This window comes from Seriola aureovittata, chromosome 1 (genome assembly GCF_021018895.1).
Source record: "Seriola aureovittata isolate HTS-2021-v1 ecotype China chromosome 1, ASM2101889v1, whole genome shotgun sequence".
Taxonomy (NCBI): Eukaryota; Metazoa; Chordata; class Actinopteri; order Carangiformes; family Carangidae; genus Seriola; species Seriola aureovittata.
This window is the reverse complement of record NC_079364.1, coordinates 12,480,950-12,507,256: the sequence shown is the minus strand read 5'-3', so window position 1 is coordinate 12,507,256 and position 26,307 is coordinate 12,480,950. Positions and strand designations below refer to the sequence as shown.

The window sequence follows — 26,307 nt, the reverse complement described above, 5'->3', positions numbered from 1 at the left end:
GCACAAAAGTGATACAGTAGTCTAATAATAGCTTCATATTTCCATCTACCCCCCCAACCCCTGGAATCAATAACAAGAAGCCCACACATTCCGACGATTGAACCGAGCGTCTTACGTGATGTAAAGTGAAAAATGAGGTGAAATGTCACAAAGACCAAGTTAGATTTGCACACATGGAGTTGGCTCCTGAACCTCTGTCTGCGCCAGAGCATCCCTCCTATCCTGTGTGTGAGAGAGAGAGAGAGAGAGAGAGAGAGAGAGAGATAGAGATAGAGTGTGTGTGAGAGAGGTAGAGAGAGGGAGAGCGAGAGAGTGATACAGAGATACGGAGACAGTGAGGGATGCTCTGGTTGTAAGTGAGATGGGAAGTCCGGGATTCTCCCTTTTCTCTCCCGTTTTGGGATTAAAACGTTAAACGACAAAAAGACTGATTTAAGCGCAAATGCACATCCGGGAAGTTCGCTTTTGGACACTTTTGGGATAGTCTGCGTCTGTCGGCGTCGTGTTTTGAGGTTCACAGACAACTACTCCACGATTTATTTATTTTTTAACTTGATACAGCTCGAGTCGCCGGGCTTTAGTGCGCAATGGCTGGTCGTTTATGTCGTCTGTCTCCCCGTTTCCACATGGAGGGATTCGGGATGCTTGGCTGAATAAAATTAAAAAAAAAAAGACATATACAACTCCTGTGGATCTGACAGTGAGCCTCTGAGTCTGGACACTGGGAAGATTTCAGAGTAACCTCTTTCATGAAACCTCTTTACCTTTTCATCTTGGGAATCTATTTTGGAGTCTGCAACGTTTCAGTCCAGAGCGCACTTGTGTCTGACTCAACGATGTGCTCCGGTGGGAAATACTGTGTGTTTCTGTTCTTGCTTAAAAGTGTCCTGTCGGACCCGGGAACCACAAACCAAGGTGAGTATAAAGGGCGTCACTGTATCTCACTACAGACTTAGAACAAAGGTGGGTGTACAAACATTTCACCATCTTAAAATATTTTCCAACAAAACTGGTTCTCTGCTCTCCCCATCACACACACGCCCATTACCCATTACGCACGCTCACACGCAAAACACAACTTAAGGTTTGCAGTACAATCTCATTTACATTGTGCAATCATAAAAACGAATCAATTTATATTTTAAAGACTTTAAACAAGGAATATAATGTCTTCATTTATCTTACCGCGATGAGTACAGTGTAATCTTTATAAATATTTTTATATTTTGTGTATAAGGCCACTAATTGTTTAAGTAATAGAATTGCAACTGAGTGAGTAATATATTTTACCTCAATTGTTTTGCTATTTCCTTGTCAGTTTGTTGGTTGAACCATGATATGTCATTTTCTTGGTTTTAGCATGAGATGACAGTGGATCTATCTGGAATTTGTCAAACAACATCAACAAAAAACACATTTGAACATACACTTAAATCCTCATAATGCATGTAAACATTTCAATTTGTTGGCTGAACCGATATCAGTATCAGTCTTGGTTTCAGTAGATTTATCTGTTGTCCTAATCACTGATACTGTGTAGCTTAAAAAACACAGCTCTGAAAGAGTAATCATGCAGTGATAATCATGTTTTGGTCACTTTTTACACTGACTCTGTCTCAAAATAGATTAATTTGGCTCTTGCAAATAATAGAAATTTAAAGATACATTCACAACCTCAAAAAGCATGTGAAATTATCAGTGTGCTGTTTAGCAGGAGCTCACAGTTGATCTATCTGCACTCCTTATCATTGATAATGTATAATATTAAACACACATCCTTGGCAGTCATGTTTTAAGTACTTTTTCAATGTATTCTGTCTCAAAATACATAGATGAACGATACATCCTGCAGTTGCGCTGGGATGTGTCATCAGTGATGTAGCCTGGGGTCATTGGCTGTTTCATGTCTTTCAACATCAGACACCCAGCCAGTGACCTCAGTAGAGGGCACACCCCAGCAGGACTGAACAATTAATCAAAATATTATTGAAATTGCAATATGGTCAAGTGCATATCGTTCAGCTCTAGACCCCAGCTTGTGATCCAGCCGCAGTCGCCCATGGATCAGCCCTCTTGATCCAAAGCAGTGGCTTTCTACATAGCTTCAGTAGCATCTCTGATGGTCTTCCTCTGTGATTCCCATTAGCATTAACACTTTACAGAGTGAATGCCCTGCTAATCCTAAACAGCCCAGCTCCAGAGGCTCACAGCAAATTTGCCGACCTTGCCTTCTGTGCTCCTTCATGAGTTCCTGGTACTTACTGCACTTCCTCTCGTTGGCCTTGTCTATACACTCTTCCCAGAGTACTGTGAATACCAGCATGATCAGTTGTTTGGTGGCCTCTGACATAATAATCCAGGCTAGGAATACAGCTGCTGCTAGGTTCCATTTCTAAAGAACATGATGTTCTTTGGCCGGTCTAGGAGATGCTGATGGCTGTGGCTGCACTCTCAGTGACTGCCTTAAGCAAATGGTCATTGCACCAGTGATAGTGCCCATGTCCAAGGGTCTTTGGGCAGCTGCTAAGGAGATGTTCTAAAGATCCTCTCCCAGAAGAACAAGGGCAGGAATGTGTCCCAGTTTTGTCCCAGATGTGAAAGTTTGCTGGACTTGGCAGGACATCAGAGACAGCTTGGACTAAGAACATGATGTGATGGAAGTCTGCTTGCCAAATGGTGAACTAGGTGATCTTCCATTGCAGTGCATTTTCCTATCCAGTCCAGGCTGTCTCATCCCTATCCTGCTGGCTCATACCTCCAATATTCCTGTCTGCTCTTCCTTATGCATAAGGTGTTGCCCCACTTCGCCAAAGACATTGTTGACCCTGGTCACTTGGAAGTAGCCTGTGCCTGCTCGTCCTGTTGCCATAGACCCCACCAATGCTTTCTGTCTCAACCGTGACTCAGCGACATCCAGAGATTTGTCTGTGCTGTTTCCAAACCTGGATCCTGGCAGATGGCAGTTTTGGATCCCTGGATTCTCTTGACTAAACATCTTCCTGTCTCCTTGACACCATGAATTCTTCCATGAGGCCACTGATTGGGAGCTGCAAGGTAGTCCTATCTTCACAACTGAACTCTCATTATGGGCACTGCATACCCCAGCAGAGGCCACAGGATCTGGGGTAGTATGGAATGCTGGTAAATCCAGGCCTTGAACCTCCCCAGCTGGCTTGTTTTGTCCACCTTGGTGCGCCAGACTGGGAAAAGCAGCATCTTTGAGGTTGCAGTTAAAGATCTTTCTGAGGCTCTTGACTGGCTGCTCTGTAATCAATGGGATGGTGGCTCTGGACAGTGAGAACTGGAACTTGTCCACCACTTTCCCCATTTTCAGAACTAGAGACTTTGATTCTGTTGGTGTAAAGCTCATTCTTGCACAACTGATGAGCTTCTGGGCCTTGGAGTATCCACCTGCTGCAAGATGTTGTAGTGATAGTCAGGTTGTCCATGAACACTCTTAATGGGGGCTGTCATACTCCAGACTTGGTCAGGGGACTTCTGCGATCCACCCCTGTTCATTTGACAACCATGTAAAAAAGATGGGGAAAAAGGATGACTGAGATGGTACAATTCACATTTAGATGCTGTGCACTGTTAAACCTACAGACCGAAGCTCCATCAGGCAAATTATGGAGGAAATTCTGACATTATTCTTCACCTCCAAAATCTGAGTGCACCTCAACGTGGCCTGATGCGTTTGAGTTGCCTATTTTTGCCTCTGCCTTCTATGATGAGTTCATACATTTAAGGATGGAAATATAAGAGATTCTGGCCCATACAGTCCTAAGAGGATTTCCTCACAGATACTTGTGTTATATTTAAGTAAGAAACATGTGAATTTTATTAAGTTGGCCCAGTGGTTGACACGTATGTATCAGAATAATTTCTCACTTTTCAAAAATCCATTTCCAGTCGCATGGGCATTGTGCGCAGTTGCATATTTATGGACATGATAATATTATCTCCCCTCATAAATCACATGGGTAAATGGTCACCAAAATGTAACCTGCTCTTGACATCATCCGCTTCACACATTTGCACAGGCCAGTTTAATTTTCCTTCCTGAATGTTTAATGTTTAGGATACACATTCTCATAGACGACAGGAGCCCTTTCACTACCCAAATGTCAAAGTCTCCTTCACTTCATTTTCCTGTGTGTCTTGCATGTATGTGTGTGTGTGGTGTGTGTGTGTGTGTGTGTGTGGTGTGTGTGTGTGTGTTTGTGTGTTCAGTTTTCCCCACAGGATGTCTGTCTGCCTGTGGTGGTGACAGGCTTGAAGAGGAGTGGATGCACACAGGGGAAACTTAAAAAAAACGACACAGAGAGGAGTTTAAAATATAGCGAGAACATGCTAATATACGTTAGCCAGGTGCAATTTATCTGAGTGAGTTTTGTAATGAATGTGAATCACTTGTGTATGTCCTCCCAGACTAAGGGAAAGTCAGAGAGATGAGATGTAGTCTTTCTGGTTTCACAAAGACAGACTTTGACTATGGCTTAAATATAACACATAGTCAGACTTCAGATAAAGGTCTAAATTTATCCGTTGCACACGGTTGCACAAAGCAGTTTAGGTCTTGACTATCTTAACTCTGACTATGGTACAATGAATTCTGGGTAAATTTAGAGTTTTTTCAAAATAAAAAAAAATGGCCGACCGAGTCACCGCTTCCAACCGCTCAGCTTCGTTCACCCCAGCTGAAAATGTTTGTTTAAAGGAAGAATTCAACAGTTACAAGGATGTTTTACTTGGGAAGTTAAGCGAAGATTGAAAAAATAAAAATGAAAATATCATTTGGAAAAAATTGCATCGACAGTAAACAGTGTCAATCCCACCTTGACGGAAGAATCAAAGATGTTCAAAAAAGATATAAAATTATCGTTCAAGACACAAAGAAAGAAATGTTTAAAAGAAGAACTCTTAAAAGACGAGGCAGACCACAGGAAAAGCTAGGAGGAAAAGGAAAGACACTACAGAAATTGTACTCGGGGATGTACGGTGGGCAGTCACCTCCGTCTTGGGGGATAAACGGTGTATTAGAGAGCGGAGTGGCGCTGACAGCAGCCCCCCAGCAGCAGCCCGAGAGGGACAGACAGAGGCCAATGACAGCCAAGAGAACACAGGTAAGCTAAGTTAGGCCGACAATGTCTCTAGTGATTGTTTGAATGACAGCAGTCTAAAAAAAGTTTTACTTCTTAATGGCTAAACCTTCGGTGTACCAATGGTTGAGCCGTTAGCTAGCTGCTAACGATTTAACGATACAGCCTATGTGCAAGCTAACGGCAAGTTACACGTCAACAGACGCTAAAACTTGGCCTTCAGAATAAAGTAGTGCTGTCGCTGTTTATTTTTCTTAGCGACACTTTTGGACAGTATGGATAAGACAGCAGAGGAGGAATCACTGATTGTCACCATTGTTACATTGGTCTTAGACCTGAGTTAGCCTGGGGGCAAGGTTATTTTTTTTGGCATAAAATTAGTCATTGTTTATTTTTGTGAAACAGTCTGACTTGCATTAGACTGATCTACGAGCCAAATAAAGACTGGTCTAACACTAAAGACGAGTCTGAAATATCTTTTAGAAACTGAAACAGGTCTCAAATATGCACACGATGGCTGCATACATGATAGCGTGCTAAAGGCTGAGGTTAAAGCTGCACGTCCCAGGTAGAAAGGCAGGATCCTGACCAACTGATCCCTGTGGAATACATTGAAATAAAGAATCACTTGTTTTATTTCTTGGGAGCTGTATGTTCACAAAGTAAAAATTATTGAACGTAAAATCATGAAAGTTTAAGTTTCTCATTGTAACCTCTGAAGTGGATGCCTGTTTGTCTCATCCTATGTAAAGTCTCTATTCAGTTTACAAACATGCAAATGCTCACATCTGCAACACCAGTAAATATTTGGTATTTTTTCTTAATAGATTGCTCAAACACAAATCAGTTACTGAAACTACAATTGGTAAATGTCCTGTTAATCAACTAATCACCAAATACTCAAGCATTTATTTATCTAGTTTGCCTTTTAAAAGGCCCAACATTTCTGTGACCATTTCATGCCAACACAGCAGTAGCATTTATGCAGATGCTGCACTGTCTTCCTCTTTTAATACATGAACACCGCATCATCTGTGTCATGATCAGGTGAATTAGATGTTGCTGTCGACTTTTATTATCATCTCATATAGAAAATAACGATTCTTCCTCTCCCAGTGGCTTTCTGAAACCACATCCTGGAAACTGCAAAAAAAAAAAAAAAAAACTAAAATCAAAACAACAAAAAAAAAAAACTCAAGGGCCCTTAAAGAAATGCCAGTCTCTCTGGGAGATCTCAGCCAAGTGCTTGTCTACTAGAATATCCTCAGCCAAATACTTATATAATTGAGTATTCTGACTTCATGTCTGGCTTTTCCATTCAGCTCAAGCCCAGGTTTCAGTGAGGTGTCACCCAGTACACAGAGCAATTTTCTGCAAACTATGGCTTGGTAAAGACTCTTTGTTGTTTTCAGTGTTGTTGTCAATGAAACGTCTATGTGATGTTTGACTGAACAGAACCTTATATCGTGTTGTGTTTTTTTTCTTGGAAAATCCATGCCATGCAATTGGTTGACTCAACAAGAGGATTGTTGCAGTGAGAATCAAAGGTTAAATTATCTGTAAAGGAGATTATAAACAATAGTATAGCAGCAAACAACTATTTTCTATGTAAAGATATGGCATAGAGGTCAGTTCTGCAATACACAATATTATTACATCATAATATCTGTTTAAATACTTGCTGAGAGTTCATTTTGAAGATTGATACCATGCTCGTGTCTGTACAGAAAATATGAAGCTAGGGCCAGGAGATGGTTAGCTTAGCTTAGCATAAAAATTGGAAGCGTGGCTCCTCTTGTTTAATCTCTACACAAACAGTAGACTGATGCAAAAAGTGACAAGTTTGGGAGTTACACACTAGAGCGATTTCTTAACTTCCTAGTGTCTTGTTGTCATTGTGAGTTTACCAGACAAGAAGTGGTACTCAAACTCTGCAAAATATTTACACTATAAGCAAAAGTTATGTTCGCAGTCTGCAGTGTGGTTCAAAGAGTTGTTGTGTCTGATTACATAGGTTGTTATGTAAGCCTCAATGCTAAAAGCTACTGCTTCAGTCAGTAACACTAAAGATTCAGCACACTCAGTTCAGCTTGAGGATTCAGAGTTAAAGACTCGTTCAGGCATATACTGAACACCTCATCCTGCAATATTGGTGTATCATAATTGTATCATTGACATATCACAAAAGAGACTGTGGCAATTTACGATATAGATTACTTGTGCGCACCTTATTTTCTAAAATGTGTCAATTTTCCTGTGGTCAGGAAAATTCAGAAAGGACAGTTGTAGATTATTATGTTTCCATACACAATACCCAGACAAGAGTAATGTGATTTAGCCTCCTGATAAGTGCTGGTGTGTGTGTGTGTGTGTGTGTGTGTGTGTGTGTGTGTGTGTGTGTGTGTGTGTGTGTGTGTGTGTGTGTGTGTGTGTGTGTGTGTGTTTTGAGTGAGAATTCAGCACTGTGGTCTTGGGTCATCTATTATTTCCTGGCTCCAAAGATAGTTGCAGGAATTTAATTATTTTATGACTACATTACTGTGTATGTATGTTTGGGTGTGTTTGTGCTTGCGTATACGAGACAAAGAGACAACCAGTGGAGGGAGTTGGTGGAAAAAATGTGCTGCTGTCAAACATGGTATGGAACATTTCTCATGGTTAAGAAAGATTGTTTTTCTAATTTTGTCAAAAATCAATATCTCTCTGTCTCTCTTGGTCTGTCTCACAGTCTCTCTCCCTCCCTCCCTCTATGTAGTCCTTTTGAACAGTGGCAAGACCATCTTATTATAATTCAGTCTTTAATTACCAGCTGGGGATCAAGGACAAAATAAAGTCTCTGTAAATACTGAAGAGGTTCATTTAGTCTCACCAAAGTGTATCTTCTCTGGTTATCTAACCTGTTCTTAAAACAGTTGCAACCCCATTAAATTAGTCCAGATTTGGCAAAGTCTGCCGTACACTGAAGTGACAGGTCGTCTGACGATGTGACTCTTTGCTCTGTAATGTCGACCACTGAAGTGGGACACACTTTATTGATAGAGATTGTAATTAACTGGCTGTGTGGAGACAAAGGAAATTGCACATTCATCATATCAAATTGGCTCAGGGGGCTTAGCAAGGGCCAGATAATGGCTCTCTTCATGCCTGAGCCGTGACCAGAGTGCAGACAGCTCAAGATTGTTATACCTGTATGTACGCAATGCGGCCATGGATGCGCACAAAGAAACAAGGTTAACATGCTCAACCGAAAAGCACCATCAAACATGTTTGTCTATTTAAATGATCACCATGTCAAACTTACTATTAGAGTCTTAAATATTGCGGGATTTGGCTGAGAAGCACGGCAGACTAAACACTTCCACCTGACAGCACTGACTACAAATGTTTTTGTATGTGGTCACAGTTTTATGAATTAAAGTGAACCTCTGTGATGATGGTGGGTTTTGTCTTTTTCCTTAACATTCAGTAGAGATCCCTTTCTCTAGTGTGTTGGTGCGCAGCATAAATTTGCACACACACAGAATGATGTCGCGTCCATAGATCTGATTGAACTGATTATTGCTCCTGATCAAACGTCAAATTTCCGGCAAATGTCAAATGGTTACAGGTTTGCAGAAATGAAAGAAAATATCCCCTTTTTTTTTTTGTGCGTCATGTTTATAGCTGGCTCTGTCGATTATTTTCCATTAATGCACACTACACAGAATAAAATGAGCAAAGTGTGACAGGTCAGCCACTGCTGGGCTACTATTGTCTGGTTCTGACGGATGTGAATACACACTTAACCCAGAATGCAAATATGGTTGAACTGAGCGTGAGTGTGAGTGTGAGAGATCCATTCATCCATCTGTCTTGATTGGTCAGTCTATTTACCTGCATGTCACACATGAGAGTGTTCAGGTTTTCAAACGACCGGAATGATGTGGGTCACATTGGGTGGGTGCACTTCAACGTGTTTACTTGTTTACTTTCAAGGAAGAATCTCCCCATTGCGATTTTTCATTTGCAGAGCAATGAGGTCGATATTATCATGCATCACATGTTCACTAATCCATACATTGTTCTACATAACACTCTACAAAACCTCTTTACAATATCTCACTGATGCTGTCCGACACTATTGCCAAACAAGAATATCAATATTGGAGGATTCTCCAATACTCTGGATTACTTTCACTTAAAATGCCCAACTTCCACATCGTTACTTATCACCCTGCTACACATAGGGCACACTCTTCCTGTATTGACACTGGTAATTGGAACTAGACCTAAACTGGTGCAGAATCATCCAACATGCGCATAATTCCTTGGGATACTGGGCTGTGACAAAATAATGCAGTATTAATAGACGCAATTGGGAACTTCAGTTAACTCCAAACAATGTGATATTGTTAATGAAAGGTTGTCATCATTCATAATTGTTGGCATACTGACTGTATTTTTCTTATATTAGTTTTTAATCAAGTCATATTTGGTTTAGTTAAATATTTAAAGTTTCCATAGTCCTTCCATCTTTCCTCTTTATTTATCTTTGGCTTATCTTTGATGTGAAGTAGCAGAAAACTCCTGACCTCTGAGAAGGAGAGTACTAATCTTCCAGACTTCAGCTTAGATGGAGGGCGGATCTGTGTTGTTCTGGACTTTCCTAAGAGCTGTTATTTCATAGGTGATTGAATCTGATAAGGGCTTTACAGCTCTGTCAGCTCCTCATTGACAGTTTGATAACTATTGTCTGCTCTCTTCCTATTTTGTCACCTCCATTTCTCTTCTTTTTAAATTCACTGTCCAACCTCTCTTGCACTCTCACTCTTCCCCTTTCTGCTCTCTCCTGTCACTCTTTGTGCTTATACTGTCGCTCTTTCGCTCTTTTCAACTTTTCTCCTCCATTTTACTTTTCTCTTTCACCACCTCCCTCTCTCTCTCTCTCTCTAGTGGTTCTGTTGGACACTACAACAGTGCTGGGAGAACTGGACTGGAAGACCTATCCCGTCAATGGGGTGAGTGACACTGACACTGCTTAAAATACTATAAGAATATTTACTGGTAAAACAAACTTGCCTACGCTGAATCTAAGCAGTCAAACAAATGAACTATAGAAAATGAAATAAAACATTTTGATGATTTATTGGCATATAGCATACTGCATAGGTTAGACCTAAAAATCCAGACTGTCATAAATTTGACCTACCACCCTTTCTTCCCAAAAACTGAACCCTTGAGCCAGATTAGTCAAGGTTTGTCTTGTGTTTATGTCAGATACAGACAGGAGACAGGACCTTGGGTCTCATTAAAAATCATACAAGTAAAAGGTGACATATTTTATTCGTCGACCTTCCTGACAGAAGTCAGACCTATGTGTCACCCAGTGTGCACTAATTTGGTGATTTGCAGGTCAAAAAGTATCTAAGTGTCTGGGTAAAAACTGGGCTGAATTTGGTTGAAAAGTTTTTTTGTGTCCAAGTTGCATATAATTGTTTCAACAGCATTTTAATTCTATACTTATACTACTATTATACAGCATGTAGTACCTGCTTCACATTGAAATATAGCTCAGTCAGCCAAGACTGATGGAATGGATTATTATGTGAATGCATAATATGTGCAGCACTGATGCTTGGCATCTAGGCTCTGACCTCACCAACACAAGGCAGAGCCAAATACAGCACAGCACAGCGGGGGGGTGAGGAGTGACAATACCAATTTCACCCTGAGGGGCAGGTAGACTCAGATCCTACAGGTGGATGCTGAGGTGGAGGTGGCAGTGGTACAGTGGCAGTGGTAACACAAGTGACAGGCGAGCTGTGTGACAGCTGCCACGCAGCAAAAGAGTGAGAAGAGCATTGACGGCTTAAGTATGGTGAAAGCTGTAAGCCCTGTGAGTAGACTGACATACCTAGCTTGCAGGCTTCACTTCATTCAATAAAAAGCTGTTTAAGGAATGGCCATATGTAATCACTTTTCAATCATTTGCCCACTTTTAACCAAGACTCCAAATCACCAAACTGAATCTCAGTTGGGTCAGCTTGCAGAGAAAATGTCAAGCTAAAATCTTGATAGGAAAATTACTGTACACTGATGTCATTCTTTAAACCAACACAACATAACTTAACTGTGGCCAACCATAGAAGCAAATGGAGCTGCCATTTTTGGGGGCAGCTTTTCAAAATCACACCTGAATTCATCATTTTACAAGGCCAAACCTCTTCATATGCACCCAATGATTATATCACATTTAGCCCTGAATATAATATGAATAAGAAGTCACAAAAAACACTTTGAAAGCAAAGTGAGACAATTTCTGAAACATAAAAGCAGGAATAAAAAATCGTAAAGCCAAAGATCCTTGATTAAATTGCTTTCACTGTTTGTCTTTTTTATAGAACACAATTGCGACAATGTTTTTGTGTGATGAATACAGATTTGATCAAGCCTTTAAAATATCTAGAGATTAAACTAATTGAATTGGAGCATATCATTCTTACAAGTTCAGGTCTGAAGGGCAAATGTTGTAGATTTCACTCTAACAAATGTTTCAGCTGGGACTGAGCAACCATCAGCAACAACAATAATTTTTCCATGATGTTGTGTCTAATTCGAGACACGAGGTGGTAGCGAAGCTGTGCTTTCAGGCTATTATTAAAAGTGTAATAAATTCTTTGGAGCAAAACCAATAAATAGAAACAAAATACTGTGATATTTTCAGGACCACAAACCAATATTAAAACAGCTTCTCCTCCTTTGCACACAGCCTAAGCAGGTTTTTGCTATGGGGAGCAACAATGCCATTAATTGGTTGAACAAAAACACAACGCCACCACCCGAATTCACATCAAATCAATAATTCATCACAACTACAGAGATTTAATGATATTTTCATAACCCCCCCCCCCCCCCCCCTCTTTAGTCTGACAGTGACAAATTGTCTGGTTTTAATCTAAACCTCACACCTCTAAAACCAGTTTGAGTGCCTCCACCATTGTTGTTAATACAGCAGTACCTTTTTGTGCAATGTAGGTAGGTGTGCATGTGTGTGAGTTTTGTTGACTGCCTATAGTCTTTTTCAACACCTACTGTTATGACACATTGATACCCAGACAAGAATTCTGCCTGAAACGGGAACTCCACATGAATCTTTCCTGCTGTACATAATAAATAGAGGTACATTTTTCAATCAATACACATGTGCAAAAAAAATTCTCAGCAAAAATAGCTTGTTTGCATCTCGTTGGAGTTTAGAGGTCCTTGAAACTGAATTCTGTTGCCCTAACTCAACCTGGATGCACTGACTTACCAACTTTTTTTCCAAAGAGAACAAAATGATAGAATTAAATAGAATATTGCTATATGTGGCTCATTGGTCTATCATCACCAAAGCCTTTATTTCCTGAAATCTCCTCTTGCACCTCTGTGGACTTGGGGCCTGCAAGGTCCACGGGGCACAGACATGGCCAGAGGTTTAAACTGGTAAGACTGAATTTCCTTCCATGGTGAAAGTGCCCTGAGAACTGACGCTGTCTGTGGCTTAAAGTTGCATCTGTGACAGTGATGGTTTATGTGTCAAATGTGTTTCTGTCCAATCAGCATTAATGGGTGACACTGGTTTATTAGGTTACACTGGTTGATTGGATTTAAGTCAATATTGATTGGTAATAACATATTTTTTTCATCAATTCTTCACTGAGATTTTTACACAATTATATAGGGATAGAGTTACAAGATTTTATGACGCCACAGAGAAAGCAAATTATTTGTTATCTCAAATACCTATACATTAAAGAAAATACAATTCACCTGCTGTATTATTTTATTAAAGGTTAAACTTTTCTTTTGGAGAGAATGGAAAAGTAGTTTATTGATAAATCTACTATATGTTCCTGTTTTATTATTAATGCAGCTTTACCAGAAGGCTACAGTTCTCGTGCTAGTGTCCCGCTGGAAGACAGAGGGTGGTTAAAGGTTAATGAACTGAAAAGAAAAGATGTTTAAGGGATTCTTTTTTTTTTGAGCACCTTATAAATACAGCCATCAATCATGTGGCCACAAAGGATTAATGTGGCCCTTTTGAACGTGAGGCTTGTAGCATTGTCAAGCTTGAGGGTTCCCATCTTTATACACTTGGTCCATTGCTCTTATGGTTAGAGTTTAGACACTGATGATCCAAAATCACAACCATCTGCATTGATGAAATAGGCTCAAATGTACTTTGGCCTGCAGTGTCTCACATATCCTGTGCTTTTCAGAGATTGAACAAGCAATTGTCCAATGTCAGTATGTGAGTAGGATTTATTCAAATGATCACTTACTGTAGTTCATAGGTTATGGACAAATGTAAAAGCTCTACTGAAGGGTCTAATTGTTGTTCGGCAATAAAGAACAAAATTAGCATTACATTATCACTATAAAAGGCTCCCCTTCTCTTGCTCCCTCCCTTCTCACAGTTCTTTTGCCATTATTGCTAGTGTGGTTAGTTAAATAACATACATAAGCCATGAGTAGGCGAGGAAAGGCAAGAGGCTGAAAAGAACAGTTATTGTGCGAGGCAAAAGTTGTAAGTGCAACAGTCAACTTGTGTTGAACTAAGAAATTAATCTAGAGTTCTGGCCATACTTTCTCGCCTTGCTCTACTTCCTGCAGAGGATATTAAAGTTCTCAGAGAAATATATCGTCAAGAAATATTTAGCGATGGTTCTTAATTAAATACTTAACTGAAGGTATGTCACCTCACCGCTGGTGAACGGAGAGGTTTCTGCTCATGTTAGTAAGCCTGGTCTCTGCAGCCGTCACTGATTTGAAAGATGATCTCTTTATCTGCGAGGCAAAAGTTCCATCTAAACCACTTTTCAGCAACTTTGAGTTTTTAGCTGTCAAAGATTCCTGTCAGGAGCTGAGTGCAGACCTTAAGCTGCCGGGAGCCATGGTGGAAATAAAAAAGGATAACCCGTCATAACAAATAGTTAGAAACTCACTGCACATTTTCAGGATCTAAACATCTTTGCACAATGATAGGGCTTTTGCAGCTGCTTCTGAGAAGGCTCAAGTGTGTGTCTATGAAGTCAGAGAGGGGCTGTTACAAGCTGGCATCATCAATTTGAAAACACATTCAAAGCAGGATCCAGAATACTACTTTACCTGAGGGGTAGGATTCCTCTCTGAAACCTGTCCAGACCGGATGTGGAGTAAACATATTGGGATGTCCAATGTGCAGGTTGTAGCTGCTCTGTCCAGCATTGTTCATGAGTACTGGGACAAAAACAGAGAGTACAGAGAGGAGACATTTTGTTCTGACAGCTGAAGCTACAGCGTTCAAGTCCAAAATTGTGCATGTTAAATTTTTTCATAATTTGTGTTTAAGCAATCATAACTATAAACTATAAAGTACATATAAAGTAGCAGAAACATTGATTCATTACGCAATATTAGATCTTCCCCTTCCATTGCTCTATAAAACCCATAAAGACTCATCTCTTTTCTTTTCTTCATTTGTTTTTGTTTGTTTTTTTTGCATTATTTGTTCTCTTTGCAGTGCTGTTGTGTTTTTATGATTTTATCCAGACTGTAATGATATACTGACATTTTTGGGCAGTACAGTTAAAGGAGCTGCAGGTTGATCAGTACATTTAATATGTATCTATGTTTTACTGTGGTGACATGACAAAAAAACAATTCAAAAATGATTTTCATTTTTATTTTTTTTTAATTTATTTCAAAACACAAAGAAAAATATGTTCACATTAGTACAAGTACAATAACAACAACGCAAGTGTACTGTATGTTTCTGTATTTTTCTGTATTGTGTGGTTATCTGGACTATATGCAGTCCAGATAAGGGCTTTTCACTCTTAAGAATGCTACACACCAGTGCAACTATATCTGCCACAAGTACCAGTCCACTCTGCATCACTCCAATACATTAATATGGCTGCCATACGAAACTGAGCAACTGCTTCAACTCTGTAGAGGGACTGGGACTCTCATCTACTAAGTAATAATGATGAAGTCTTCCATGATTCACCAACCCTCTCCTTCAAATCACTACCTTAGTCATTAAATGTTGTGTTGCAAACTTTGTTAAAGTGCACCTGAACAAGCAACAGTTAATATAACAACTCATATGGGCAGGTCTAATTTTAGTAATTCAAGTGTCATTGTGTTGATAGAAATATTTGAATCGCTTTTTAGACTAAGTGAAAAACTCAAGGATCAAACTAAGAAAGCAGGCCTAAAATAGGTTTTCCAAATCTTCAGTATTTCATCATAGGCTCAGTCTCAAAACTAAGTCATCAGTGAGCATTTTTTTACAGACCAGCTTCAGAAAACCACTGTGATATTGTAATATTAGTGCGAGTCCAATAAATTCATTAGTTCTACACCTTGTGCTCAAAACCTGGTTTGTGTCTGCTGCAGTCTGCTAAGCTTGGGGCTAATAGGCAGAGCGATTAGTAGGTGCATATCTGATTGCCTCAGAGAGCATGGGCTGCAGCTCATCTTTCAAACTCCGGTTTGCATTTGTTTTCCCTGCTCTGAACCATGCCACATCCCAAGGGTGCATTTTAGAACACTGAGGCACACAGAGTGACAAATCACCATTTTCTCTTGTTTGCATGCATAATGGAACGCCAATTATTTAATGCTGATCTTATGCAAACCAGAAAGCCTGCTTTCTTTAAAAATACTAAGTTTCTGTTTCAAGGTCTGTAAGGAGGGCACTGAAATATATAGAGAGCATATGTTGAAGAAATTCCTCTCACATCAAGTGTGAGTCTAACAGTTCCCATCTATGACTTCTACAGCATTTCCACTGTTACACGGTATAGCAGAAAAAATTACAAATGACAGGCTGAATGGCATGTGCCAAAACACTGCACGGGCCTTGCAGTAGTATACAACAATAGTCTGCTTCTCACTAGTGAAAACTGAATGAACGTTTGAATTTTAAATTTTAGCCATGCTAGTGCCCGGGCTGTATATTCAAGGGTTAGGGTCCCAGTATACAGTATACACTCACGGGCCGCTTTATCAGGTACACCTTGCTAGTATCCGGTTGGACCCCCTTTTGCCTTCAGAACTGCCTTAATTCTTCATGGCATAGATTCAACAAAGTACTGAAAGCATTCCTCAGAGGTTTTGGTCCATATTCACATGATAGCATCATGCAGTTGCTGCAGATTTGTCGGCTGCACATCCATGATGCGAATCTCCCGTTCCACCACATCCCAAAGGTGCTCTGTTGGCTTGAGATCTGGTGACTGTGAGGGCCATTTGAGTACAGTGAACTCATTGTCATGTTCAAGAAACCAGTTTGAGATGATTTGAGCTTTGTGACATGGCACGTTATCCTGCTGGAAATAGCCATCAGAAGATGGGTACACTGTGGTCATAAAGGGATGGACATGGTCAGCAACAATACTAAGGTAGGCTGTGGCGTTTAAACGATGCTCAATTGGTACTAAGGGGCCCAAAGTGTACCAAGAAAATATCCCCCACACCATTACAGCACCACCACCAGCTTGAACCGGTGATACAAGGCAGGATGGATCCATGCTTTCATGTTGTTAATACCAAATTCTGGCCCTATCATCCGAATGTTGCGGCAGAAATTGAGACTCATCAGACCAGGCAACGTTTTTCCAATCTTCTATTGTCCAATTTTGGTGAGCCGGTGCAAATTGTAGCCTCAGTTTCCTGTTCATAGCTGACAGGAGTGGCACGCGGTGTGGTCTTCTGCTGCTGTAGCCCATCTGCTTCAAGGTGTGTGCTTTCAGAGATGCTCCTCTGTATACCTCGGTTGTAATGAGTGGTTATTTGAGTTACTATTGCGTTTCTATCATCTTGAACCAGTCCGGCCATTCTCCTCTGACCTCCGGCATCAACAAGGCATTTTCGCCCAGAGAACTGCCGCTTACTGGATATTTCCTCTTTTTCGGACCATTCTCTGTAAACTCTGGAGATGGTTGTGCGTGACAATCCCAGTAGATCAGCAGTTTCTGAAATACTCAGACCAGCCTGTCTGGCTCCAAAAACCATGCCATGTTCAAAGTCACTTGAATCACCTTTCTTCCCCATTCTGATGCTTGGTTTGAACATCAGCAGATCGTCTTGACCATGTCTAGCCGTCTAAATGCATTGAGTTGCTGCCATGTGATTGGCCTAATAAATATTTGCGTTAACGAGCAGTTGAACAGGTGTACCTAAAGCACAGCGGCACCTAAAGTGGTCGGTTAGTGTGTGTATCTTGTTATGTAGTAGGTATGCATACAATAGTTAATTATGTGTACACTGTAGTTAAAACAGTGGTTGGTTTTTAACTAAATCCTATACCCAGATGTTTTCTCCATTTTTAGATTCTGCTCATTTAACTTAAATATTTACCACAGCAATGATAGCAATGATATATGCATGATTACATATTACCTCAGAGTCCACTTAACATCATAAAGGCACGGGCACTGCATTATTGGGTGGCTGGAGTTCCAGATGAAAGAGGGAGTGATTATGATTGATTAATCATTTAGCCCTTGGGTGTCACATAGAGCTAATTTAGATAGCTTAATTAATATAAGATTAATTGCTTTTGCACACTGCAGTCAAGGTTAAAGTGTTATTTAATATTTTACATTTGAGAACACTCTACCTCAGTTGTTTCAATTTCCTTCATGGCACAACTCATTCTGTCTGTCATCTACTTTTATTGGCTCTCTCTCTTTGTGCAGTGCATTCAATAAATTCTTCATTAAGGGCTGTGTAGCCACAGTGTGTGTGCGCTTGTATGTATATGTGTGTGTTTTACAATGAAGTATGCGTGTCACATTCAACACAGCAGCTTTGGAAAATTTACTCCTCTTGAATACCCCATTTTGGAGATATTACAGGTACATAATGTAGGTAACAATATGGTGGAGAATTAAATCTATAAGTTGTCACACAGTGCTTTCCATTTAGCTACTTAGCTTTCTTGTGTCCTCGATCTCCAGCCTGTGACCTGGAAATAATAGTCTGCAATCATTGAAGAAGCTTCAGTCTTGTGCATCTCGGAGAGAACCAAGGCTTCCAGAGGAAGGATGCATAGGTTCATCCTATGTGGAAGTTTTTTACTAGATCATGACCCCCCTTCAGTGGAAATCTGTTTAGTAGCTTTGTCCAAATTCAGGGGATGGATCCTGGAAAGAAAGCTTTTCCACTCTTGATCCAAATGTGGCCGAGACATGTAGCCTTCTTCTACCCACATGAAGACACAACTCATGTATCTTTTGCAGCCCTCAGGATCTCACAATCCATTGTGCTGCATCACATGTTTGATGGAGCGTTCAAGTGGTCCATATGAACTTGTAATGTCAAAAAAGGGTCATATAACTACATGTAACTGCATTGTATTTTATCTTAAATACTCTCAGTTGGCTCTCTTTTTGCATCACATGAAATAAACCGCTGAAAGAGGCACTGCTGTAAATTATGGAAGACAGGCATGAATTCTGCTTTTTGTTCTTGTTAGCAGCTTAGGTATATTGTTAATCATAGTGTGTTGCACTGCTGTGTGCAACTCCTCTGCAGCTTAGTGTAATATTTTGCAATGGAAATTTTGAACTTGTTGTTGAGGAAGACACAAATGCACCACTAGGTCTGGTTTCTGTGAAGCTACACTGTCTCATTTGGGGAGGAGACACAGGAACAAGCACCCACCTCTGTTGGCTGTTTGGAGGATCTAGCCTCTGAACAGGGACATGATTGGGGAGAGAGGGCTGGTGTGGCAAAATAAATACTATTTCATTATATCATTACAATACACAAGCAAAACATGCCTTTCAGTATTCCATTGGCTGGTTCAAGCTTAGCTTTAATGATACCATAAGTTCAATAGAAGGTAGTCTCCTGGTAATTAATTTTCCATTAGTTTCCATTGAAACATGGAAATGATAGCAAGTTAGCTAAATAGAAAGCACCCACATATTATATTAGGCTTCTTCAGAAGTGCTTGTCAGTTGGTCAAATGTATTTGGAAACCCCATACCCCCATTTCTATACCTTTATGAAACCGACAATCCGTTATTCACATCCACTTCACGCTCTGGCAGACTGTACAGAGATGAGAAAGGAGTCAGGGTTTGTCCCTCTCCAGCTTCTTTTCATTCTTGACACAACAATTTGTCACTTCTCTTGTGTACAACTGAGTGCAAGGCTATGAATATCTTCCATGAGAGACTGTCTGCACCATTATCCCCATTTTTAAACAATATCACCTCCCCACCCTTTCTATTACAACTGGCTTGTTACTCTGCTTTCCAGTGTGGCCGTTCTGAACAACTATAAATACATTAGATTCCTGACCTGGACAATGAATCGCACAAACTAGTTCTTTTCAAGCATAACCCATCCCTAACTTTGCTAACATGTAGGACATGAAATAACAACATTACTATAACTATTATTCATTATTCATGTTTCTGGGTAAGCCCTGGACTTTGAAGACCCACTTGGTTTCACAGGACACCACTTTCGGACAGTGGTTCTCAACATTTTTGAACCCCCACACCTCCCCGCCCCCTTTTGAACCAAATTTAAGTTTGGGTTCATGACCCCCTCTCTCGACTCACCTTTGAAACATATTGTAGTGACCCACTTCACTTGCCCTGTTTGCACTGCTGTATGCACGTACACGCATTTATTTCCGTACAGGACACAGGCTTCATAGCACTGGAAGACTGAGCAACCCTCTGCTGCAAACACACTTCTCAGCTCCGTTTATCTGAGGGTTTGTTATCACACATGACAGCTACCAGACGCACACAAACCTTGTGTACTGACCTTGTGACGCTTGTTGGAGACCAAATCTGTCGGAGCTGCCAGCCCCTTACGTTTTTCAGTTGAACTTGACGTCGTAATGCTACTTTGAGTTGGCCCACCTTCACATATCTCTTCTTGGTCCCCATCTAGAGCTGGCAGACTTTTTTTTTTGAGAAGCTAGCTAACGTTTAGCACCTGCCGCTGTGCTGTAGTGTCACAGTCAGTCTGCTACTCCAGCTGGAGGAGACGACTTCTCTCTCACTGATTCACGCACACTAATTTCACTCACTGGCTCAAATCTGTTTTATAATGACTACATCATAACATTGCCATGCGAGATTTAATGGAAAAATCGTCCTAGAACAATATTTATCCCTATCCATCCCGCAACCCCCGAAAATAATCTTGCAACCCCTGGTGACCCCCATGAGAACCACTGCTCTAGGAAGATCTGTGTGAGTGTGTGTGCTAAATGTTAACTCTTTTTCAAGGGCTCATAGCATCTTAACCTCAACAGTTTAGCCCTCATTTAAATCCCATTTTAAATGTAATCTAGTTTATTACATTGGCTAAAGATGAAATAATATTTTCTTTCAAAATTATTTGCAGAATAGTTTATTGTCATATGTAAATACATAAATACATACATACATACATACATACATACGTACCTTTTACAATAACAGTTTTTCAGTATTTTACATGCTGTACATTTCTCTACCCTGGCCTTTCCAGGACAGAATCAAGCCAAACTGCTACCATATCTCCCATGTATCTTATTCTCTTGAGATATAATTACATGTCCAGCAGTGTAACTGACACAATCCTAGCTACCCATTCAATGCCACAGGAGAAGTTCTGTCAATACATATTAGGGCTTTTGAAGTTCTATCATCACACCGTTAAAACGGAGCAGACAAATGAGAGTCTGGCTGATGCAACAGCTTGAAAACATTGGTGAAACTAACGTGGTGTCTCTAAAATGTCATGTTTCTATAGAAATGAAGTTTCACCACATGCAATAGAAGGTGCACGGGTTGAACAGCCAGATCATTCCAACATAATATCCATATTATTATATTTCATATTAATTTGAACTCTAGTACATACTGATTTAAATTACCCATAACCGAGTGTGTACACAACATAATTGCATATCAGCCAATCGCAGTCTCTTACAGCAATTCACAAATTACTGTTTTCTTAAAGGGCCAGTTCATCCAAATGAAAATGGTATCTAGTAATGCTGGCAGGATAGTCCTTAATATTGCATACATGCCTAACAGAAACATACTTAAAAAATTTAATACCAAATATAGTGTTACATACATAGATGTCAAACCTTTCTATTCAAAAATTAACTGAAGGTTAAAATTGCTATTGTTTTACCAACAAATAGATTTAGCTACTAATAAAGTTAGTAGTTAAATTCTCCTAATTGTTTGCTATTTGTGACATTTGATATTTACAAATGTACCCAAATTTGCTTCCTGTATTTTTACAGTGGGATGCTATCACAGAGATGGATGAGCAGAACAGACCTATTCACACCTTCCAGGTTTGCCATGTGATGGAGCCAAACCAGAACAACTGGTTACGGTCTGGATGGATCCAGCGGCAGGCTGCTCAGAGGGTCTGGACCACATTACAACACTTCCTAAGAAACATACTGTACTAGTTCAGAAATCTTTGCCTGAAACTTGGATCAGATGAAGTAGTATTGAAGCAGAGCTTTGTTGTGTCATTGCCTCAAGGTTGGGAAAGTGACTGGAGTAAACGCAAACTCTTGTGTAGCATACTGGGAGGAAAAAAAAAAGGCAGGCAGATTTATTGTAAAGTGACAAAAAACAATACTTCACTCTGATAGAGAGGGACTGATTTCCATTAAAGTCAAAACAGAACGTCCATGATAAATCAAAGAGGGTGGAGGATTGCTTTTTTTACACAGTGATTGGAGTGGTGCTCATCACCAGCTGAATCACAAACTGAAAACCTTATGAGTCTGGCTGGGCTGACGCCACCAGAGCCATCACATGTTCAAATAACCTGCCTGTTTAGTTTAAAATAGCAAAAGCCTTTACATTTTATCACTTTATCTATTTTAACATTTATTCGGCGAAGTTGTCTGTGACTGTGGATGCTTTATCCTTCTTACTGTAGATTTTTTTGAAGAAAAAAAAAACAAACAGTTTTTTATGGTCAGGCGTTATGTGTAGTTGAATGTTTAATCACCTTGTATTTGTAATGTCAAATAAACTTGTGATCATTTGTTTATTCATTTATCTATACTTTAACTCAGGTATATGTGGAGCTGCGTTTCACACTGAGAGACTGCAACTCCATTCCTTGGGTGTCTGGCACCTGTAAGGAAACCTTCAACCTCTTTTATCTGCAGACAGATGAACCGCTCCCTGCAGGGACACGATTTCGGCCTATTGACTATGCCAAGGTTGGTTATCGGAGCTGTATCATAGAAAAAAAGCTTTCTGTTACACTACTGGTAGCAATGAACTGCACTAATAAAGTGTTTGTTGTTCCTTTTAAGGTGGACACCATAGCGGCAGATGAGAGTTTTACACAGACAGATCTTGGAGATCGCGTGCTTCGCCTCAATACGGAGGTCAGGGAGGTGGGACCGGTCACACAGAAGGGCTTCTACTTGGCCTTCCAGGATGTGGGAGCTTGTATTGCTCTTGTGTCTGTCAAGGTCAGTGAACATGGTGGTGGGAATTATGTTTGCGCGAACTACAGCCATGAACTTGTCAGTTTTATCAAGTCGTTCACAAGACCAGAAGTACTTGACCTTTCTGTTTTTCTCTTCCACATAAGGTCTTCTACAAACGCTGCCCATCCACTTTAAGGAACCTGGCAGCATTTCCTGACACCGTGCCACATATGGACTCATCCTCTCTGGTGGAAGTGAGGGGTGCATGCGTGGAGAATGCAGAGGAGAGGGACACACCCAAATTGTACTGTGGTGCTGATGGAGACTGGCTGGTACCATTGGGCCGCTGTGTCTGCAGCATTGGCCATGAGGAGATGGATGGATACTGCCGGGGTGAGAAGTTGTTTTGGATTTTTTTGTGCGCATGTGTGTGTGTGTTTTTGGGCTAATTTTAGAGCAGTACACTTCACCAACAGCGGACTTAAGCTACAGATACAGAGAAGGAAACAAATAGAGAGAAATAGGGAGAAGAGAAGAGAAGGCGTTGCATCACATTAACAAATCTCTAAGGCCTCCCCAGTTGTCTGCAGGAGTTTACAGAACTGCTATCCCCTCCTCCCCTTCTAAGATCCTGCATCCTTGTCTGATCCTTTCCATCCACATATCTCTTCATTTCGTTTCAGCTCCACCTCCCCTTGTCATCTCCTCTCCTCTCTTGTCCACTTCGTTTGCTTTTCATTCACTCCCCCTTCGTTCTCCTCCTGGTCCCTTTTTTTCCTCCCTCTCTTTTCATTCCTCCCTCTTAATTCTCACTTTAGCTGTTTCTCATTGTGACCCTCTTCTGCTTTGAGACCCTAAACAATGTGAATATGAACAGATTAGTGTGTGTCACCCTGAGATTTCTGATGTTTCAAAATCATTACTATGGCTCTCACAAAGGTCTCTCAGTATCAATCATGTGGTTCAAATGAGAAGGTATTTTCTTGTAATATCAAGCTGTTTCTGGATTTGTGCTGTTTATGTCTGATGTTACCTTGATAAATGTCATCCTGTGGTAGATATTCAACCACTTAACATTTTCATAAAAGCTCTCAAATTTAAAACCTTTGATAAATACCACAAAAGGCTTTTTAGCGATGCCTCCGCTCTATTGTCAAATCAGCATAGCCTAAATGTGGCCCATTGTCAGCAGAACAGATTAAGAAAAAGTAACTGTTGAGTTGTTCCAGATAGTCATTGGCCTGGTTTCTCAATTAGACTGTGCAGACAGACTGGGGGCTAGCTGGCTAATTGCCTTCATTTGTTAGTTTCACAGCTAATTTAGCTCACACCTAGTCTTTTCTAAAACTCCTCCAACTCTCTGTTTCTTTCATGAGGCTCAGATTTACTGTTGTAATTAAGGCAGAAGCAAAATTGAGCCACGCTGCATAATTACAATTAAAGTGTGCTTCATGTTACTTACTACATTTTTGCAGAATTACAGAAAGACTCAGCTGGTCGGGGTGAAATTCATGTAGTACCCCTGTGGTGATGTGGTTACTCAGGTTATTACAGAGAGAACTCCAACAGTCATTAGTACAGCTGATATGTAAGACAGGCTGTAATATCTCCTTTATTTGCTCCTCGGGTGTAATTTTCCTTTTTATCTTCTTCACTTTTATCTGCTTTTTATTTATCTTTTCTCTCTTGCTCTCAATCATCTCAAAGACATAGTTAAACAACACAGAAGTCAGGAGAGATTACTGATGAGACGGCAGCTTAGGAGCAGCGCTCTCTCAGTGTCCCTCATATATGTCCTACATCTATACTCCCTATTGATCCCCTCCAGCTGACAGTAGTCGCTTCTCTCCATTGTAATGTAGCTGCAACAGTATCAAGGGGATCTTGGCAGCTGCTAAAATGAATGGGTCAGTAACTCATGCAGCAGTGACCGACTTGGCACTTGGAAAACAATGTGTTTGTCTAAGAATGAGTTAATCATTGGTAACTTAATGGTTGGAAATACACTGCCATAATTTCTGAAACAACACTCACCTTAGCATACACAAGTAAATGCACCATATTGACATGACAGGTAATTAATGAGAGTACTGATGGGGGTCAAGACACAGACTTCTGCACAGTTGCCTAGGTGAACGGTGGAGCCAATCACTATATCGAATACATGGTAATAACTGACAACAGTCTGCGGGACTTCCTGCATGCAAAACGTTGGCCAAATACAACATGTGAATAAAACTAATGAATATATTCATGATTGATTCATCTTCAAATTAGATTTTTATTGTCTCGTATAGAGTAAAAAAAAAAAAGTGAATATGTCAAATTTCCCAGAGCCATCTGTGATGTCTTCAAATTAATTGCTTTGTCCAACAAACAGTCCAAAGCCCCAAGGACATTTCATTAACGTTCACATATGACAAAGAAAAGCAGCAAATCCTCACATTTCAGAAGTTGAAATGAGAGAATATTTGACTTTTTTTGCCTGAAAAATTAGTGATTGACTAATTATTCCAGCTCTAAAATAAAACTTTAAAATATGAGTCACAGAGTATACTTTTCCTTTTGACAGGGCAAGATAAGCCCATTCAAAAGAGTCCAGTCTTTGTGCCTGCTGAACATTTCTCTGGATTATATACTGCACTGGACGTACAGACATGTAACTAGTATCGATCTTATCATCTGAGTGAGAGTCTGGTAGAAAACAAGCGTATTTCCCAAAATGGCTGGTTCTATAAGATTCACCCTTCTCTGAAATACTAATGTAGCATCACGAGTAATGGAAACCAGAGACACAGCTAAGCTGTGTTGCTCCGCTGTGCAGTAGTTACTGTTGTGTTCAAAGATGTCAGGTTATAACTACCAAGAACGTTCTGCTGTGGACTTCATGGCTTTAAACTCATTAGGGTTAGAAGAAGTGATCAATCGTAACAACACCTTATGGCCTTGTAATAAATGATTTATGGCTTTCATTAGTTATGACCAATTATTTTTTCTCATCAATAATTTCCATAGGTCTTGCAGAGCTTATGCTGTGATGAAGATGTGCACTTTGCAAGTAGTTGCAGGAAGTTTAGGCATGAACTTGCGATGACTTCTGCTTTCTCCTCGTTTTCATTTTGGAACACTGCTTCAAAGGGTACTGTGATCAAAGCTGTCTGAGAGGCAGCATGGGGAAAGAGCAAAAGAGGGAGAGAGAGCGAGAAATGGAGAGAGGGAGAGAGGAGAGAGAGATAGAGAGAGAGAATAGGGAAAACCCCAACACTCCAAAATATAAGCTCTGCGCTAACACGTCCTTCTTTCCCTCCCAGCTGCCTAAACAAAGGCGTCAGCGCTTATCAAACACTGCTTTCCACCCCAATAGCATTCTGCCAGACTGTTTTGACATCTCAATCGAGTGCTTTATTATGCTATTCCTTTCATACAGTGTCAACCACAAGAGGATTACTCAGAGATAGGCTGGTTATATCATGACCTAGATAAGGCAACATCATAGTGCTAATGCTATTTGTTCCACATCCTTTCGTCACAGCATCATATTCAAGAGGCAGTGAATTGTGGGGGAAGCTAACAGAGATGTCTTTTTGAATTTCATTTGAATCAGAACTGATCCGCAGATAAAACCCAAAAAACCCACCAGTAGGCTAAGTGGTTGCATTCAATAGCTGAAAAAAATCTTCTATGTTCAAATATTTTGGTTTCAGTAAAACCTTTTGACTGACGAGTTTTGCCGCAAACAACTCTCATACTTTTCATAAAGTT

The 26,307-nt window shown here is 40.3% G+C and overlaps 1 protein-coding gene across 2 annotated transcripts in view; it reads left to right on the top strand.

Annotated features, from left to right (window-relative positions):
• Positions 1-318: 318 nt before the first annotated feature.
• The window catches only part of LOC130173280 (ephrin type-A receptor 6-like), a 53,204-nt gene continuing 27,215 nt past the window's right edge, over positions 319-26,307 (top strand). The window contains exons 1-6 of one of the 2 annotated variants that reach the window (XM_056382357.1): positions 319-915; positions 10,035-10,099; positions 21,385-21,513; positions 22,180-22,329; positions 22,426-22,587; positions 22,710-22,938. In XM_056382357.1, the coding sequence (XP_056238332.1) occupies positions 750-915; positions 10,035-10,099; positions 21,385-21,513; positions 22,180-22,329; positions 22,426-22,587; positions 22,710-22,938 (901 nt within the window). In that variant the 5' untranslated portion in view covers positions 319-749. Of the gene's footprint in view, positions 916-4,930; positions 5,127-10,034; positions 10,100-21,384; positions 21,514-22,179; positions 22,330-22,425; positions 22,588-22,709; positions 22,939-26,307 lie in introns of those variants that run through there. The other variant, XM_056382368.1, reaches the window with a different exon arrangement.